Source organism: Protobothrops mucrosquamatus, unplaced genomic scaffold (assembly GCF_001527695.2).
Source record: "Protobothrops mucrosquamatus isolate PMUCROS unplaced genomic scaffold, P.Mucros_1.0 scaffold579, whole genome shotgun sequence".
Classification (NCBI taxonomy): Eukaryota; Metazoa; Chordata; class Lepidosauria; order Squamata; family Viperidae; genus Protobothrops; species Protobothrops mucrosquamatus.
Genome location: NW_015386880.1, coordinates 1,136,158 through 1,154,287, shown reverse-complemented (window position 1 = coordinate 1,154,287; position 18,130 = coordinate 1,136,158). Strand labels below are relative to the sequence as shown.

The 18,130-nt window shown below is 42.8% G+C and overlaps 1 protein-coding gene across 1 annotated transcript in view; it reads right to left on the bottom strand.

The window, feature by feature from the left end:
• Positions 1-17,242, bottom strand: part of MST1 (macrophage stimulating 1) — a 39,262-nt gene extending 22,020 nt beyond the window's left edge. Inside the window, exons 1-7 of the mRNA XM_015817368.1 lie at positions 16,982-17,242; positions 14,069-14,201; positions 13,040-13,152; positions 11,857-11,971; positions 10,395-10,531; positions 9,027-9,147; positions 4,608-4,726 (exon numbers count right to left, since the gene is read on the bottom strand). Coding sequence (XP_015672854.1) covers positions 4,608-4,726; positions 9,027-9,147; positions 10,395-10,531; positions 11,857-11,971; positions 13,040-13,152; positions 14,069-14,201; positions 16,982-17,066 — 823 coding nt within the window. The 5' untranslated portion in view covers positions 17,067-17,242. The remainder of the gene's footprint in view (positions 1-4,607; positions 4,727-9,026; positions 9,148-10,394; positions 10,532-11,856; positions 11,972-13,039; positions 13,153-14,068; positions 14,202-16,981) is intronic.
• Positions 17,243-18,130: the final 888 nt, after the last annotated feature.

Below are 18,130 nucleotides of genomic sequence, written 5' to 3'. Positions count from 1 at the left end.
GAAACAGGTGATTATTTATAATTTTGGGGGTTTTATGTATCTCACTTCCTACTTTTCTCTATTAAAAGTTGCAAATATGGAGTCTCTTTCATGTGGAGTCAGTAAATACAATATAAGGCAGTGATGGCGAACCTTTTAGAGACCGAGTGCCCAAAAACTGGCCCCGCCCCCACTCCACCCCCTGCCCCACCCCCGCTCCGCCCCACCCTGCCTTCGCACAGGGCCACTCACCGCCTCCAGGGCCCGCCGCAGATCGCCCAGGCAGCCCAGCAGCACCATGGCGGCCACGCCCTCTGCCTGCACCCCGCAGCATCAACTGTGCACATTGGGGAGGGCAGAGTCTTGTCTATGCTGCCTGGCTGCCATATCCTTGGCTGCGCTGCTCCGCATGGGCCACACTCAGGGGCGACTCTCTTCCAGGGGGGCTGCTGGTGAGGAGGGGGTCACGGGGGTAGGCAAGGCTAGGGCAACGACACATGTGCCCACAGAGAGGGCTCCGAGTGCCGCCTCTGGCACCCGTGCCATAGGTTCGCCACCACTGATATAAGGCATCACTTTCTTAGAGAGAGGGAATACAACAGGAACAGGACATGCATCACAGGAACAACAGAGATGGATCATAGAGTAGCAGTGTGACACAGGAAAGAAATACAATAGAGATGAATGATAGAGCTGCACATAAGTAAACATAAAACTCATAACAGGGTCTTTGGGGTATTTGGAAAAAGAATGATTAGTAAGAGTAGATATGATACAGTGTGGTGAAAGGAGATAGAAAGTTCTTCTTGTGCATTCTCTTAAAATCTTGGGGCCTTGGGTAACTCAACAAAGCTGAATGATGGGAAATTTGGGCATGATAAAGTGAACTATATTTCCAGGGTGAACATAGATATATTACCAGTATGAAATGTTGTGCTAGAATAAGTAATTGCCACCAATTTAGCTTTAAAAAATATAAAGAGTTAAGTACTAGTCACACTATTATATATGGATGCCAATGTGTAAAACACAAGAACATAAATGCTTCTGCAGGTATAACCAGTGCGCATTTCCCAAAGGTATGTAATTCGCTTCTATGACAACGAAAAATCTGAACTAGNTATATTGTTTTGACTTTGAAATCTCTAAAGGATTTGTAACTGGGGGGCCTAAGAAACTGTCCTTTCTAAGTAAAACAGCCAATGCTTTGCTATTGTTACCAGAGGCCTGGCCTAGACTAACATCTGTCCTCAGAGGGAAAACCATGATATCTGGAATCAGGGGTTTCTCCATAGCTGGTCAATCTTGTAATAATAATAACAGTAAAGTTGGAAGGGACCTTGGAGGTCATCTAGTCCAACCTCCTGCTCAGGCAGGAAACCCTATACCATTTCGGACAAATGGCTGTCCAGTCTCTTCTTAAAAACCTCCAGTGTTGGAGCATTCACCACTTCTGGAGGCAGGTTGTTCCACTGGTTAATTGTTCTAACTGTCAGGAAGTTTCTCCTTAGTTCTAGGTTGCTTCTCTCCTTGATTAGTTTCCACCCATTGCTTCTTGTCCTGCCTTCAGGCGCCTTGGAAAATAGCTTGACTCCCTCTTCTTTGTGGCAACCCCTGAGATATTGGAACACTGCTATCATGTCCCCCCTCGTCCTTCTCTTCGTTAAACTAGACATATCCTATTCCAGCAGCCTTTCCTTATATGCTTTGGCCTCCAGTCACCTGATCATCTTTGTTGCTCTTCTCTGTACTCTTTCTAGAGTCTCAACATCTTTTTTACATCGCGGTGACCAAAACTGGATGCAGTATTCCAAGTGTGGCCTTACCAAGGCATTGTAAAGTGGTATTATCTTTATGGCCAAGCTAATCTGCCTATCCTCATGCCTTGCTTTAAGACATGAGAAAGAGGCCTTGGTGTAAGTGTGTCTATGAGAAACCTGCCAGGCACTTTCCAAGTTTCCAAAGAAAAGAATAAAGCTTCCATTTCAGTTTCCTTGCCAGCTGGGAACTTGCTTAGGGAGCAGCAGCAAAGCCAGAGGAAAAACCATTCAACTTGCTGATGGGGAGCAGCATACTCAAAAAGTATATCACCATCCAAAAGTGAATTGGATACAGCAGAGGCAGGATTAGGGTAGGCAATGGGGGCCACAAATGATACAACTGGCATTTTGTTTGGGGCCAAGAAAAAAATTGTGAATAACATTTCACTCACTCATGAGAAAAGGCTTAGAGTGAGACACTGCAGGCAATCTGGCCACAATCTATGATGCCACAGCACAAAGGCCTCACAAGAAAGAAAGAAAGAAAGAAAGAAAGAAAGAAAGAAAGAAAGAAAGAAAGAAAGAGAAGGAAGGAAGGAAGGAAGGAAGGAAGGAAAGAAAGAAAGAAAGAAAGAAAGAAAGAAAGAGAAAGAAAGAAAGAAAGAAAGAAAGAAAGAAAGAAAGAAAGAAAGAAAGAAAGAAAGAAAGAAAGAAAGAAAGAAAGAAAGAAAGAAAGAGGAAGATACATTCTCCACTCTCAGGAGATGGGCACAGTAATCCATCTAGATATTCAAATGGAATTCCTAAATGAAGCCAAAGTCCGCAAGTAATTTTCAGAGAACATTTTGTTGGAGAAAACCCAAAGGGAGAGGTTAGTAAAGCAGCAAAAGTAGAATTTGGATTCTTTTCCTTTTTTTCCTTTTGAAACTGTAATAAGAATTTCCTTTCTTTGATTATACACACGCTAAAGCACAAGATGCACGGTGTTTAAAGAAAATCTGTTGTGAGTCATTTTCTAAAGTTTTACTGTGCAAACAGGAAAAAAATTAATAACCCTGTTTCTTAGGCTGATCTATATAAAACTGCTCTGATTGAAAGAAAACTGCCTTCCCACCTCTAGTGAAATAATGAAGTCATACCATGCCCAGGTGGCATCACTTGACTGATCTTGAAAACAATAAAGTAAAGATTCACCCAGTTGAATGGGTGATCACTAGCACATTACAGGCCTGTAGGATAGACTGGAAAACTGGGGAGGAGGGGGGAAATCCTGAAGAAGTTCTACGTTTGTCCCAAACCAAACCAAAATGAATATTCCCATGTAGTCATTTGGGGTGAAGCAACTTTTTATGCCCAGCAGAAGGAAACCTTATCAGAGGAAACGCTTCCAATCCCATTTCTAGTTGGACTTGATATATTCCTGGAAGAGCAGCATCGCCAATGCATACTTGCATGGATATTTCTCTGGGTGGAAATTGTGTCGGTGTGGTGTCTGTGAGTCCCAGCGTTGGCAGGGGACGCCCGATGTAGTGACATTCACCTTGCCTCGATAATCTTCTCCTTTCAGCCGGAAGCAGCTGGTTGTAGTAGACAGATGTGGATGTTTTTCTGTTTCAAAAGGGAGAATCCATGGAAACCAAATCGCAAAGTGTATCACAAATCCTTCATAGCATGAATGAAAAAAAAAAGAGTACTACACTTATCCTGAACTTGCATCAAAGCACTGGAAAAGATCCAATCTTGGTCGGTCACCGGGATCAGAGGTTTAGTCTTCCGAGCTTTCGGACACGTGCTGGACCAGCCCATCCTCAGGGAATTTCTCTCTAGCAGAGTGTGAGACAAGCTTGGAAGACTAAACCTCTGGTCCTGGTAACCAACCCAGGTTAGATCCTGCAACATTTCCCTGGGACATATATATTCGCCTTCATTTGTAAGAATGGGTTTACTTATTCAAGATTCAGAATTTAAAAACTCTAAAGTTTACATTCCAGTTTTCATTAAGTGCAATCTACAATTACAAAATGGATGAAAGCAGTGTTTTCAACCTTGGCATCTGTAAGATGCATGGACTTCAGCTCCTAGAATTCCAGTGCTGGCTAGGTTGAGAAACACTGGATTAGAGACTACTGAATCATCAAAAAGAAACTGTTGAGCACATTGTTGAGCACATCGTTCCCATCCGGCTTTTTTCCCCTAATTATCTGGTGTCCTGCCTTATCTGCTTCTATCCTGCTACTATGGACATAAAAGGGTTGTTGGAATAAGCAATGCTTCCTTTGGCATTGCCTTACAATATTGTTCTCAAAAATTCTGTACCTTTTGAGAGATAGATAACAGAGATTGATGCTACTAAGCCCTCTGTCCTTTTATCTCTAACCTGTTTATAGCTCTCTCTGTCTGTCTGTCTTTTGTCCCATTGGCTAGTTAACTGTGTTTAGGTTGTTGTCGATGTTTTAATAAGTAAATTTCAAGCTATAGTTTTTGAACTGAGTAGCACATGAGCTTGCTCTGATCTGGATAAAAGGACTGACTAGGATGCAAAATGAACTAGAAATTAATCACAATAATGTAATCACCCTAAGGACTTTCACAGTGCATTTTATACATTCATAGACAGATTTTGTGTATCATAAAATAATAGATAGTCATCTGAAGATTTTTTTTTCTTCATTACATGTAGCTTTTGTAAATGTATTAAAAGATCATTATTCAGGTTTGTCTCCACATAAGGTCTCAAATTCCCCCTTGGCATTTGTAAAATACACTATGACTGACCCATCCCATGCTGCGTTCGGATCACAATGAATTTTTTTAGCTCTCTAAGACTGATATATTTCCAAATAGGTCCTGAACCTCAGAAGGACTTACTGCATTTATGAATGTGACAGAATTCACGCTCCTTGGCACGATCCACTGTGTAACACCAAGGTTGCTCAGAATTGTCAGGATTACGGCAATAATTATCAGTAAGGTCTTTATCTGGGTATCTTTAAAAAATAACAGAGAAAGGGAGAATTAAATTAAAACACTACTCTCAATATTTCCCTTAAGGAGGCAACAATTTTGTAGGTGTTACACTTCATACAGGAGAAGTGGCATTCATATCATCAGCATCATTTTCTGATCAAGCATACTGATCTACCACTCACTCAAGGATGGGCCAAATATATTTTTCACGTTAGATATGTATAATAGCAAATATATTGAAATTGCTGAGCGACACACTTCATAACTGTGGGATTCGGGATCGATGTGTCTGGAAAAACACTGGTAAAGCCAATAGACTGGTAAACCTAAATAATTCATTTAATGAAGAACACAATTCCATCAGTCTTAACTCAGTTACTACCATAGTTGCAGCCAAAGGGAAGTCATTTGTTTGGTTCCCATTTTAAAACAAATCAGCATAATCTGTATTCTCTGAACAAATACAAAAGCAGAAACTTAAATTACCCTCCAGATTTTTTCCCCTCTGTTTGAATGTTGTGGTAACAGTTCTCTCAAAATGCAAGAAAAAACGCCTACATTAAATTATGGAGAAATGCATATAGATAGTCCTCGACTTACGGCCATCTGTTTAACAATTGTTCAAAGTTATGATGGCACCGAAAAAAGTGACTTACGACTGGTCCTCTCACTTACAACCACTGCAGCATCCCACAGTCACATGGTCTCTGTTTGCGACCTTCCCAGGGGGCTTCCAAAAAGCAAAGTGGGGAAATGCAGATTTGCTTAACAACCATGTGATTAATTTAATGGTTTAAGTGTGGTGATTCACTTAACAATTGTGGCTAAAGCAGTGGTTCTCAACCTTTTTAATGCTGCGACCCCCAACCAGTCGTAAGTCGAGGACAAAACCGGTTGTAAGTCGAGGACTAAACCGATCGTAAGTCGAGGACTAAACCGGTCGTAAGTCGAGGACTACCCAACCGGTCCTAAGTCGAGGACTTTCCCTGCCCAGGAGCGCCGCGCATGCGTGGTTCTGCCCCCTGCGCCGGCTGAGGCATAGCTGGCAAGCGGCAGAGACGGAGTAGGCCGACCACCAGCTGGCCCAGCCCAAGGGAGGTAAGGCACCCGCCGGAAAAGGGAAAAAAAATGGCAGACAGCCTTGCTTGGCGACCCCCGTGAAATGGTCGATCGACCCCAAATGGGGTCGCGACCCATAGGTTGAGAACCGCTGGGCTAAAGGGATCATAAAATAGGGAACCGACTTTATGACCATATTGCTTGTCAATGGAAGTTACAGTGCCAGTTGTAGTCATAGGTCAAGGACTCACTGTACTTTTGTTTTCTTTTTATGAAAATGCATAATGTTTTGCAATTCATTGAAAATGAACATTATGTGCTTCATAATGTCAACATCAAAAGAAAAAACAGACCCTTCTTGTGGTTATAAATGTGCTGTTTGTTCACTGTGTCACATTGAAAGCAGGCTTATGAGAGGCTAATAGGCCCATTAGAAGCTGCCTTGAGACCAGTGGTCAGTTTAGCTCAGCTTTGTTCATGTTGACCCTGGTTTTCAGGCAGAAATTTTAACATATGTGAAGTGGAACAAACTAATCCTAATTTCACATATATATCAACCAGGAATGGGTGGTCAAGGAAGGTCATGTCTCATTAAAATGTGAGCCTGTGTACTGCTGCAGTGGGGAAAAAATTACTTCCATCTTGAAGATCATTAGAAAAATATTTGTAAATAAAACTACCATGTTTCCCTGAAAATAAACCCCACCCCGGAAAAAAAGACCTACCCGGATTTTTGGGGGTGGGCCTATATCAGCCCTATCCCCAAAATAAGCCCTAATTAGGACCCCTCCCACTCTGTCCCACCTCACTGCCGCAATGGGGCAGGAGGCCACGTAGCATATTGCACTGCTGCCGCCACCAGGCGAGGCAGGTGGGGGAGGGGTGGAGCTGCCCTATGCGCCCTGTACCTGCTTCCTTCAGGGCCTCCCCAGCCAGGCCATTCCTTGCTCAATGACCTTCCCTTTCACTCCCCTCCCGAGCCGGACTGCCATGCTACGGAGGATGGATGGGGTAGCCCCGGTCCCCCTCGGCTATTTCAGAGCCAGGGGGGAGTGATGGCGAAAGGCTCCACTGCCCCTGTGCACCGCTGGAGGGGCTTTCTTCACGCTTTGCCCCACAGATCACCTGCCTTCTCCTCCATCAACTCTCCCATGGCTTGCGCCATGACCCAGCGGCACAAGCCTCCCCCGCCACCTCCCTCCGCCAGCCCTCCGTCGCCGCCACTGGAGAGAATGGAGAACAGGGCAGGAAGCGGCTCTGCACAGTGATGGAGAGCAGAGAAGAGCACTTGCTTGCCACCGTGCATCACCTCGCATCTCCCTTCTCTGTTTTGGAAATGGCAGCCCCGTTTCCTGCCGCTTCTCCTCCCAGCGCTGCTGTAGAGTTTGGCGCACCACCACCCAGCTCCTCCCTCTTCCCGAAAGCAAAAAAATTCTTCACTAACCTGCTTTCCAGCTCTGGTGCGTTTCTCTCCTGCTGCAGGAAAACAGTTTGTGGAACTAAAAAAAGTTTAATCAGACCTTCCAACTTCTTGCGGAAAAAAAAAAGATCTCGCGAAAAGTTGGAAGGTCTGACTGAACTTCTTTTAGTCCCACAAACTCCGGGTTCCACGCAGGTTCCTGGTGGACAGGGCTGTTGGTGCCGCCGCCACAAGGTGAGGCAGGTGTCACAAAAAATATAAGAACCCCCCCCCCCCGAAAGTAAGACCTAATGCCTCTTTTGGAGGCAAAAATAATATAATACCAGATCTTACTTTCGGGGAAACACGGTAGTAACTCTCCTTAAACAAAACTATGATACAAACACACTTAGGATAATCTGGTTACTACCAAACCCCTGTTATAACGTAAAGAGAGACTTTGTCCACTAATAAATATTAAAACCCCCAAAATACATAGAGTGAAGGATGAAAAGAGATAATTTTCAACGTTTATACCTCAGAGAAAGTACACCTCAGTCATTTATGTTATATTCCGTCACTACCGCTTGGAAAATCTCTGGCTCACGGGTTTTTGACCGGGGCGGGGGACTCCACCCCCTGCCCCACCCCCGCTCCACCCCACCCTGCCTTCGCACAGGGCCACTCACCGCCTCCAGGGCCCGCCGCAGATCGCCCAGGCAGCCCAGCAGCGCCATGGCGGCCACGCCCTCTGCCTGCACCCCGCAGCATCAACTGTGCACATTGGGGAGGGCAGAGTCTTGTCTATGCTGCCTGGCTGCCATATCCTTGGCTGTGCTGCTCCGCATGGGCCACACTCAGGGGCGACTCTCTTCCAGGGGGGCTGCTGGTGAGGAGGGGGTCACGGGGGTAGGCAAGGCTAGGGCAACGACATATGTGCCCACAGAGAGGGCTCCGAGTGCCGCCTCTGGCACCCGTGCCATAGGTTCGCCACCACTGATACAAGGCATCACTTTCTTAGAGAGAGGGAATACAACAGGAACAGGACATGCATCACAGGAACAACAGAGATGGATCATAGAGTAGCAGTGTGACACAGGAAAGAAATACAATAGAGATGAATGATAGAGCTGCACATAAGTAAACATAAAACTCATAACAGGGTCTTTGGGGTCTTTGGAAAAAGAATGATTAGTAAGAGTAGATATGATACAGTGTGGTGAAAGGAGATAGAAAGTTCTTCTTGTGCATTCTCTTAAAATCTTGGGGCCTTGGGTAACTCAACAAAGCTGAATGATGGGAAATTTGGGCATGATAAAGTGAACTATATTTCCAGGGTGAACATAGATATATTACCGCATACTTTACAACACGATCTTATTCATTAACGGTGGTTAAATCGAAATTTTTTATATTTCTCAATTCATGATCAGTGTGATAATATATACCTACGGTTACACATTTTGTGTTCTTGTATTTACGAAGACGTCCATATTGGTCACGCGTAAAGGGTTTCCATACATTAAGCGAAGATACTGTTGCTTTTTAGACTTGATCCCATTGGACCTCTGATCTAACAAGGTTCTTCTTATGCTGCTATGTATCCAGGCTGCCCTGGAGATGCCTGAAATTGAACCTGGAAGCATCTGTGTCTCCACTATATGAATTTCAAATTAATGTGAAAACTGATTGTGACAACTGCAAAGTCATTGCTGATATAAGCCAATTCTTCTGACTGCTATTAATAACTCCATTTCCCAAAGATTTCCTTGTCCCTTAGAAAGTACCATTATGGCAATGCCTCATAGAAAATGCCCTTTCTCCTGCTGTTTTACAGATTACACAATGTCTAGAATCAGTACTTGTTTGGCAGGTATGGATGCTTGTGAGGGTGCTGCAGGTCCCAGCGTTGGCACTCTGTTCCTGACACAGTATGATCAACGAATCCCCGATAATCCTCACCGTTACATGACACACAGACAGCTGGAAGGCAAAGGCAGAGTATTACTATAGAGGTATGTAGTAAGAGTCACTTAGAATCTAGTCAGCCCTGCAAAGTTGTCCAAGTCAAGAAACTGATTCCACAAGAAAACTAGAACTATCCTTTATTTTAAAAGATTATAATAATTTGCAAGTCTGCCTGAGTTTTTCCTTTCTTCCCTTTTACATTTTGGGATTCAGGAGGAGCTAGTATGAGTCTCTTTCTCATATTTTCCCTGTGCCCTGGGCTCTAAGTTTGCTCCTATTATTGTCTTAATGACTTCTGGATAATTTCTCTAAAATCATCTCCATGAATCCCTACACATCTTGACCAGAAGGGTGAAGGGAAGGTAACTAAGAAAACTAATTTACATGAATAAACTGGGCAGAGAGTATGAGTATGCACACATTCTGTACAGGTCCCAAGACTGAACAAGAAAGAGCAAATACATGACAATATTGAACAGAGGGAACACAAGAAACACCAGTCAACACACAAGCCTTAACTAACAAAGTTCCATGGACGTAAGAGGCATCTGGAAACAAACAGCACTTGGTACTAGATCAAATAGACATATGGTTTAGGAAGGGCCATCAATCATAACAATTATAGTAGTTTTTCTGATTATCTGACCCCATTGAACAGGTACTGCTTGTATCTTGCTACATCCTCCACTTCCTTCAGAAACAAAACAGAACTTGGTCCATATAGTTGACCCATATGGCAGTAATTCACAAGGTAAACATCATTTTTCCAATCTAGCATGAATGTCTACTTTTATTATTGACAAGGGGTTCTATGGGCATTACATTTAAAAAATAAAAATAAATATCAACAGTACAAACACATAATTATTCATTTTGCAATCACATGTATTGCCTTCAAGTCAGTTTGATTTTTCATGACTGCCTAGAAGACCAAAGCCTGTTTGGTTAAGTGGTTAAGATACTAGGCTAGAAATTGTGATACCATGAGCTTTAGCAATGCCTTAGGCACGATACTTGCTGGGTGACTTTAGGTCAATCATTCTCTCAGTTCAACTCAATTCATCGCTCAGAGTGGTTGTTTTGAGGGAAATAGGAAGAGAAAGAGTATTGAATATGCTTGCCACCTTGAGTTATTTATCAAAATAATAATGGTGGGATAGAATAGCTAAAAACAAAAGAATGCGTGCCTGAGCAATTAGTTATATGGGATGGTTGTATATAGTTATGTGTGCCCTGCAGACATCTTAAGTCAATTTATTTACCATTTTCACATTTCTTGATACCGCAGCTTTGATGTCGGGTAGAAGGATCAGTTGTGTAGCACCAGGGGCCATGCCTATCATTATCTGGATTCCGGCAATAATTTTCTTCCAAACCATTATATTGGGATGGATAATATCTTAAGAAACAAAAAGACAACATGAGACAAAGAAACTGAAATTACCCCATTAGTATTGATCTAGATTTCACTGCAAAACCATCAGCCTCCAGTTATGCAATTTCAATAAGGGTGGAGATAATTGAAGTTAATATAAGCTGGCTTGTTTATTACAAGAAATTGTTTTAAATCAATACCCTGAAAAGTCTCAAATCTTTTATTTTTTTTAATGTCAGATGGATAGATGGATGGATGATAGATTTATTTTGTTTTATTAAAGGTCATAGATGAACAGAAAAACAGCAAATAATGGGGTTCAGGGAGATATTTTGTCTGTTGTCTTCCCTCAATACCATCAGCTGAGAACTGGAATAGTAGAGAGTTTATTCAAGAGAAATGGGAAACAGTCAGGGTGAAAAAGACTTATCTCCTAATTATGGTTTGAATGCATTGGTTTTCTGTTCATTTTCTTGCCACCTGCATCCTTTTTCCTAGGACAGTGTAATGCTGCTCTTGACAGGAATACAAAGCACCACACTCTGTCTCTTATAAAATCAGACCAAACAAAGTAGGTAAATTCAATTATGGGCAGCCTCTGGCTTGCTTGATGGAGTAGCAATTTTGTACAGAGCATGATTCCTTAAGCCAGCTTTCTAAAATGAGATTCTTCCTGGATGTATTAAAACTTCTGCTTCATAAAACCTAGTTAGTTTTAGAAAGCATCAACAAAACCAAAGTGTAATCACTAAGTTTCATTGTGCATAGCGTTATGACCATAATAGATGATATAGATCAGGGGTGTCAAACTCGACGCATCACGTGACTTTTCCCCCCTGTCAGTGCTGGGTTGGGCGTGGCTTCTACGTGATGCATCCAGCGCATGGGCCAGCAGTTTGACACCCCTAATATAGATTATTAGTGCAGAGATATATGTCTTATAAAAATCTTGAACATAGCAAGTTATTGCTTGAAGAATTGCCCAATTATTATTCTATTTTTTTGAAGATATTATTCAGGGGCATCCCTTCTGTCCTATTCTTCTCTCCTTCTCATTGGCCTCAACAACAACAATACAAGAAAGCAATGCCTCTCTGCCTATGCAGTACCCATTTCTTCTTACGTTATTTAATTTATGTATTTATACCAGTGTTTCTTAAACTCAGCAACTTTAAAATGTGAAGACTTCAACTCCCAGAATTCCCCAAACTAGCATGCTGGCTGGAGAAACTCTGAGTTGAAATCCACACATGTTAAAGTTGTTGAGATTGATTTCCACATTGCCTTTATTTAAGATATTTATACATCGCCTTTCAAGAAGTTCAAAGAGTGGCATACATAGATTTTACCTGTGATCGTGAGGAAACTTTAGCTGCCATTTTTGACATGTTTTTCCTTTTGCAGTCACAGACTGGACCCCTCTATAGTTTGCTCCATCTCCTATGATGCATTTCCTTACATAACCTGTGAAGTGATAGTTGAGAAATAACTTCTAATGCAAGATGGAGTGAAAATCAAGTAAGAGTGGAGTTACTTATTTCGGAATGTGCTCATTGATATATTTCATATGATAAGAGAATTCTATCATAAGTTCAAGAAAAAGGCCACACATGAGCATTTTTTTTATATACATGTAATATGTGGGTCACCACTTTCTTCGGGAGATTGTTGGGAAAGGTTAAAGGATCTTTTGTCCCGGTTGTCCAATCCTGGGAACAGTGAGAGACCCAACCTTTTCCAAAAGTTGTACTGCTCTTTTATCAGATAATAGAGGCATATGGGCTTTTTGGCTATTAACAAGGCTGACATCTCTTAGATCTAGGAAGGAAAACACACAAATCCATGTACAATAACCAGTATTGGACCAAATATCTTGCTGTTTCAAAATTGTTGATAGGAGGCCATAGGAAAAGTGGCCCATCAGGTTTCCCATTAAGTTCATAAGACCATCAGGTTTCCCATTAAGTTCATAGGACCTTGAGCAAGGCTTTACTCCAAAGTCTCCCTCTGTCTATCCCTTGCAGCAAGGTAAGACTAAACAAAAGATTTATGGAGGCTTCAATAAATTTGATGTTGAGGACTCTCATGCTGCCTTCTATAAGGATTTAAGGGGGCATATATTTGCACTTTTGCACTCACAGATCAATTTACTCCAGATGCCCTCCCAGATATTGAGAGCAAGTTGGAGATCAGACAGATAACTTAGAGTTACATCAGATATTAAGATGGATATGGATGTGCACTTAGTTAAGCATATTAGAGAAGGCAGCTTATATTTGCTTGAGAGCTTATCCATCAAGACAGGAGACATGTGTCAGCTAGAAGGACTTTTTTTTTATATGCACAACCTCTTATGCATGTATATCCCTTCTCCCCTTTCAGCAACCCAAGTCCTAGATAAGTATCCTTATTTAATTTTTAGGTCATCAGGCCAGAGGAAGCACAAATATGCATTTCCATGTTCCCTCTCTTGCACCAGAGGCACTCCCTGGTCTTTCTCACGTTTCACTTCCATGCAGACATTCAACCTACTTTTCTTCTGGTAGAGGTCAAAATGAACATTCCTCTGCAACTGGGTATGCGGTGAAATTTGGGTCACAGTCAGCAGCTGACATTCATTACGCTGCCAGTTGTAATGAAAGGCTCTGGAAGAACACATAGACAGCAGTCTCATGAGATACCTTTGGCATGGAGAATCGCTTGTTTGTCTAAACTTTCTGATTCTTTCTTCAACTTTCCCCCTCTTGGTCATTGCTAGATCCAATTCTTATCTACCTTGTCTGCTTTTTTTTACATACCCGGACATATAATACTTTATCTTGCCATGTCTCTTTTCTGTTCTTCATTTGGCCTTTTTTGTAGACCAGTTTGGATTCTTTTGTTATTCAGAAAGTCTTTGTGGTAGACTAGTTTCAGTGAATATTTTACAGATATTCTTCCTCAACCCTTAATGTCTCATTCAGAGCTTGGTGTGTGTGTGTGTGTGTGTGTGTGTGTATGTATGTATTTATGGAGATGTGTGCAGTTAAGTACCCATGTACATATTGAAGAGTCATGGAGTGAAATTAACACATAAGACATGTATCACTTATCCCAAACCATATATTTTGCAGGTTAAAAAAAAGTTAATATTCTCCTGGACCAAGCCCAACTCTTGGGGACCACATGACATACCCATGTCATTTTCTTGAGAGCAAAAGAGGTTTGCCGCCTCTGGGATATTATTTTGGCTTTCCTCCCTGAAGTTCCTAGTCGTTTCACATTCAAATTTGAACCTGCCTGTGTTTTTTCTTAGACCAAAATCAGCTGCATGCACAAAGATGTTGGGTAGCAGCAGGACTAGGAAAAGCCTTCCCAGGTTAAAATGACCTTTTAAGAATTCTTCTGAATCTTGGGAAGAGCCAAGAGAAATTCCTGCTGGGGTCCTGGAGTACTGCTGCTTCTTAGGAGGTACTACCAACTAAATAAGCCAATGCCTGACTCAGGGTAAAGCTGTTGTTTGAGCTTACACTAATAGACCCTGCAGTTCACCTGCCTGAAGCTCTGGCTTTCCCCCCTTACCTGCAGTCCACCAAGGTGTTACATTGCCGGGCACATTCTTCTACTATACAGAACTGCTCCACTCTTTGTTGAATCGAAGTGATCAGCTGAGTAGCCTTTAGTCTTTGGAAGTCATTCAGTGGAGAACGGTGACCTGGAAGGCATAGAAAATGTCAGTCATTCTGGATCTCTGCAAAAAAAAAACCCGAATCAACTCTCAACAGAAAACAAGCATAAGGATGTGCCTCAATAATATAGCATCCTGGTAGACTTTAAGGCAGGAATGAGCAAGGGGGAAATACAAGAAAAAAACTAGCGCAGTTAAATCACAGTCTTTTCTAAGAATTTGAGAACTGAATGTCATCATTTTTTAAGAAACAGGAAGTGGAATAAAGAGACCAGCTTAGCATGAACAAGGTTCCTTGGCTCAAATGAGATTGTGTGATTCTTATTCACACAAATGAAATTGTATGATTCTTATATCTGAGACTTCTAGACAAAGTGTTGTACATTTAACAGATGCACACCAGGTGGACAAGAATCATGCATAGATGTTTTCCAGTGTGGGACTGGGAAAATATTGTATTTGCTACCTTTCTGCCTTTCACACATTATTGTACTGTTTTTTTAAAAAAAATAATAATAATGGCAAATCTAATTGCAGAATGTGTAGCTAAGAAGTTTGAAAAATGGGAAGGTTTCAATTATTGCCACAGACATTCAAAATCTTGCTAACAGAGAGCCAGAAAGCTTTACTTAATGAATGCTGGTCACAAATCTGTTAAAAGATATCTTCTGTGTGGCTTCTTTCTTAAAATGCTATCTACCAGTCCCAGAGTCTACAATAAACTTATTTTTTTTCTTTGAGTCAATCTTGACTTCTGGCATCTAAAAGGACATGGCCATGCAATTTTCTAGGCAACACTTTTGGAAGTGGTTTGCCATTGGTTTCTTCCTACGGCTGAGAAATAATGACTGGTCCAGCTGGTTCCCTGCCTAACGTAGGACAAGAACTCAAGTTTCCTTCCTCCTGTTCCAGCATCTTAAACACTAGACCTGTGTTCTCAACCTTGGCGACTTTAAGATGTCTGGATTTCGATTCCCAATCACTCTCTGTACATTGGTGGGTGATGGAGTTAAGGCTCGGGGAGGAGGGAAGTTTTGACAGCCATCTGCCAAGGAATGTCTGGTTTGCCACAAGTGTTTTTTTGGTGGGTGCACTCAAGTAGACATAGACTTTAGGTATCACTTTTGCCAAATCTCAGCTGTCCATCTTTTGGACGCACGTTTTGTGCTAGTTCAGAACACTGCTAAATCTATACAGTATACTAAAGAAGCCCAACAGCGCTTATCACTAGAGAGAAAGCTGTACTGTGATGCAGGAGAAAGTGAACTAACTCTCTTTTCCACTTCACTGTGCAGCCATTGCTGGTCAGATATTATTCAGGAAGATCCAGACTTCTGAGTTGGTTATTAGCTCAGGGGCCTGTGGGTATATTGAATGACTGAGGCTGGTTTTAAAGAACATCATTCTCCCACTGCACAAAGCAGAATGGAGAAGGCCAGAATGTACTAAGGTAGTGGTGGCGAACATATGGCACGCGTGCCAGAAGTGGCACTCAGAGCCCTCTCTGTGGGCACGCGCACCATGCCCCGGAGATGGCAACCGTCCCTCTTCAACCAGCCGCCCACTAATTGGCCGAGGTCCCACATGGCCAGATACATCCCAGCACCCATGCGCCTGCTGGCCTCTGTGTGGAGGGGCCAATGGTGTCAGGCAGCAGCCATCCCGTCCCCTGCCTCACCTTTCCCTGTGACAATGGCACCCCCGCCCTGCCTTGCCTTGCCTCACCCCGCAGGATGAGCCTCCTGCCCCCCGCCCCACCTGCCAGGGACCCCCTGGATCTCCCCCAATCCTGCCCGGCCCCCACAGACGTCCCTCCCCACGAGCAACATCAAGGTGATCACACCCACATTGGCCACACCCACCCAATCTGCCATGACCACCACAGCCATGCCCATCCAGTGGGCCACGCCCACCTGGCACCCGGCGATAAATAAGTGGGTTTTGGGTTGCAGTTTGGGCACTCGATCTCTAAAAGGTTCGCCATCACTGTACTAAGGAGTCAGAGGAGAGAGGATATACCCATATTAATCTAGGTGGTCCCTTGGCTCTGTTCCCCTAGGTGGGATCTAACTGTACATCAACTAAAAGGTGGGTGAAGCTTGCTATATCGCACTCATGTGAAAACAACGCTTCTTGCCTACTTCAAGGGCAACATAGTGAAACAACTAAAGATGACTTTAGGCTACTCTCAGATACATCTTGGGGATGAGATGAAGGCAATGTCAGGATGAAGTGACAAAAAAGAGCTTCAAGTAAAAGACCAATGGTTCTGGAGAGAGGTGAGAAGCCTCAACCAAGAAGGCAGAGGGAGAAAGCCCTTAGCAGAGCAGGGTAGAAATGCCCAGTCTTTATGCAGGAATAAAAACCTCTGGAGTTCTAGTCTTTCCTCAGGCATTTTATTTTATTTTATTTTATTTATAATTTAATTTGTATCCCGCCCTTCTCCTCACCGGACTCAGGGCATGAAAGCCAGTTGAGTGTCTTTGGGCTAGTTAATCTCTCAGCTCACCTCACCTCACAGGGTGGTGGTTGTGGGGAAAATAAGAGGAGGAAAGAGTGTTAGATATGTTCTGCGTCTTGAGTTATTTATAAAAATAATAAAGGCAGGATAATATGTGGACAGAAATATCTCAGGGCAGAAAGCTTTGGTAAACAGCAAAGGAAAAAAGACTCTTCTGGGGAAATATCCTGACTATAGAACTTACAGTACAAAGAAGCAGGACCTTCTGTGTTCTGCAGAGTTGCTGAAACAAGAAAGAAGCACCCTTTGGAAATTCAGAGCGGGGGGGGGGGAGAAAGATCCTCACCTTTGCTGGAGGTGCAGAGCAACACAAGGATCAAGACAGCTGTCACCTGCATGGCTTTCTCCACCACATGCAATCTTCCCAACATGGTCACATAGATATGCCAACAAGGTTATGTTTCCAGGAACATCCGTCAGGAAGTTACAGCTGACCAAATATTTACTTAGGGTTTGTGTATCAGCAATAATTCCACAGCTTCAAAGCACATGGGGGTACGGTTGCCCATTTAGACCCTCAGTACAGTGAACCCTCAGAAGTATTTCTCCACTTCTTTTTTTCCGCCCTGCTCTAGCTTCACAAAAGTTCCCAAGAAGAGACAATCACTCCCCAACTTCCCCAAATATAATGTAAAGTCGGGTTGGGAAATTGCTCCACACGAGTCCAAGCTGGCCTTGGATCAAGAGCCTTCCCCTTCCTGTTAGTGGTCAAACAATGGGGCCGCCCTACAGTCTCACAGATCTTTGCTGCTGACCAAGCCAAGCAAATTGGAAAGTTTCCAAGAGTCCAGCACAGGCCAGATCTGAAAAAGAGAGTTGCCAAGCTATGACCCGGCAGTCTTTTATGCCAGTGTTTCTCAGCTTTGGCAGCTTTAAGCTGTGTGGACTTCAACTCCCAGAATCCCCAGCTAGCACTGACTGAGGAATTCTGGGAGCTGGTCCACACAGCTTAAAGTTGCCATGGTTGAGAAACACTGCCTTTAAACATTGGCTATATGTGACCAATAAAAAAAAGTATCATTTGCAAAAATATGTTCAATTCAGTATATAAAGCAAGAGTGATGCCTCATCTTTCCACTGCCGAGAAGGGGCTACACAGGTAGGGAATATTTTCTTATCTTGGAGAAAAGCAGCTCCACTGATTTCTAATTTCTATCTTGGGTGGAGATGGGTGGGCATTTTTTAAAATTAGAAATCCAAAAAGATCTAACATTCCTAAATAATAATAGGAAATGCCCTGGTTATACAACAATTAATGGCACAAAGCCATTTGCCAGATCACTTGTCTAACACTTTGTTCCAAAACATGTTTATTCAGAGATTCCACACAGTTCAAGAGCATTTTCCCCTCACAAATATGTTATGATAGGGATCTCCGAGCTTTGTAAATCAGTGGAGATTTAAATTTTAAGATCATGTCCTGGGTGTTCCTCTG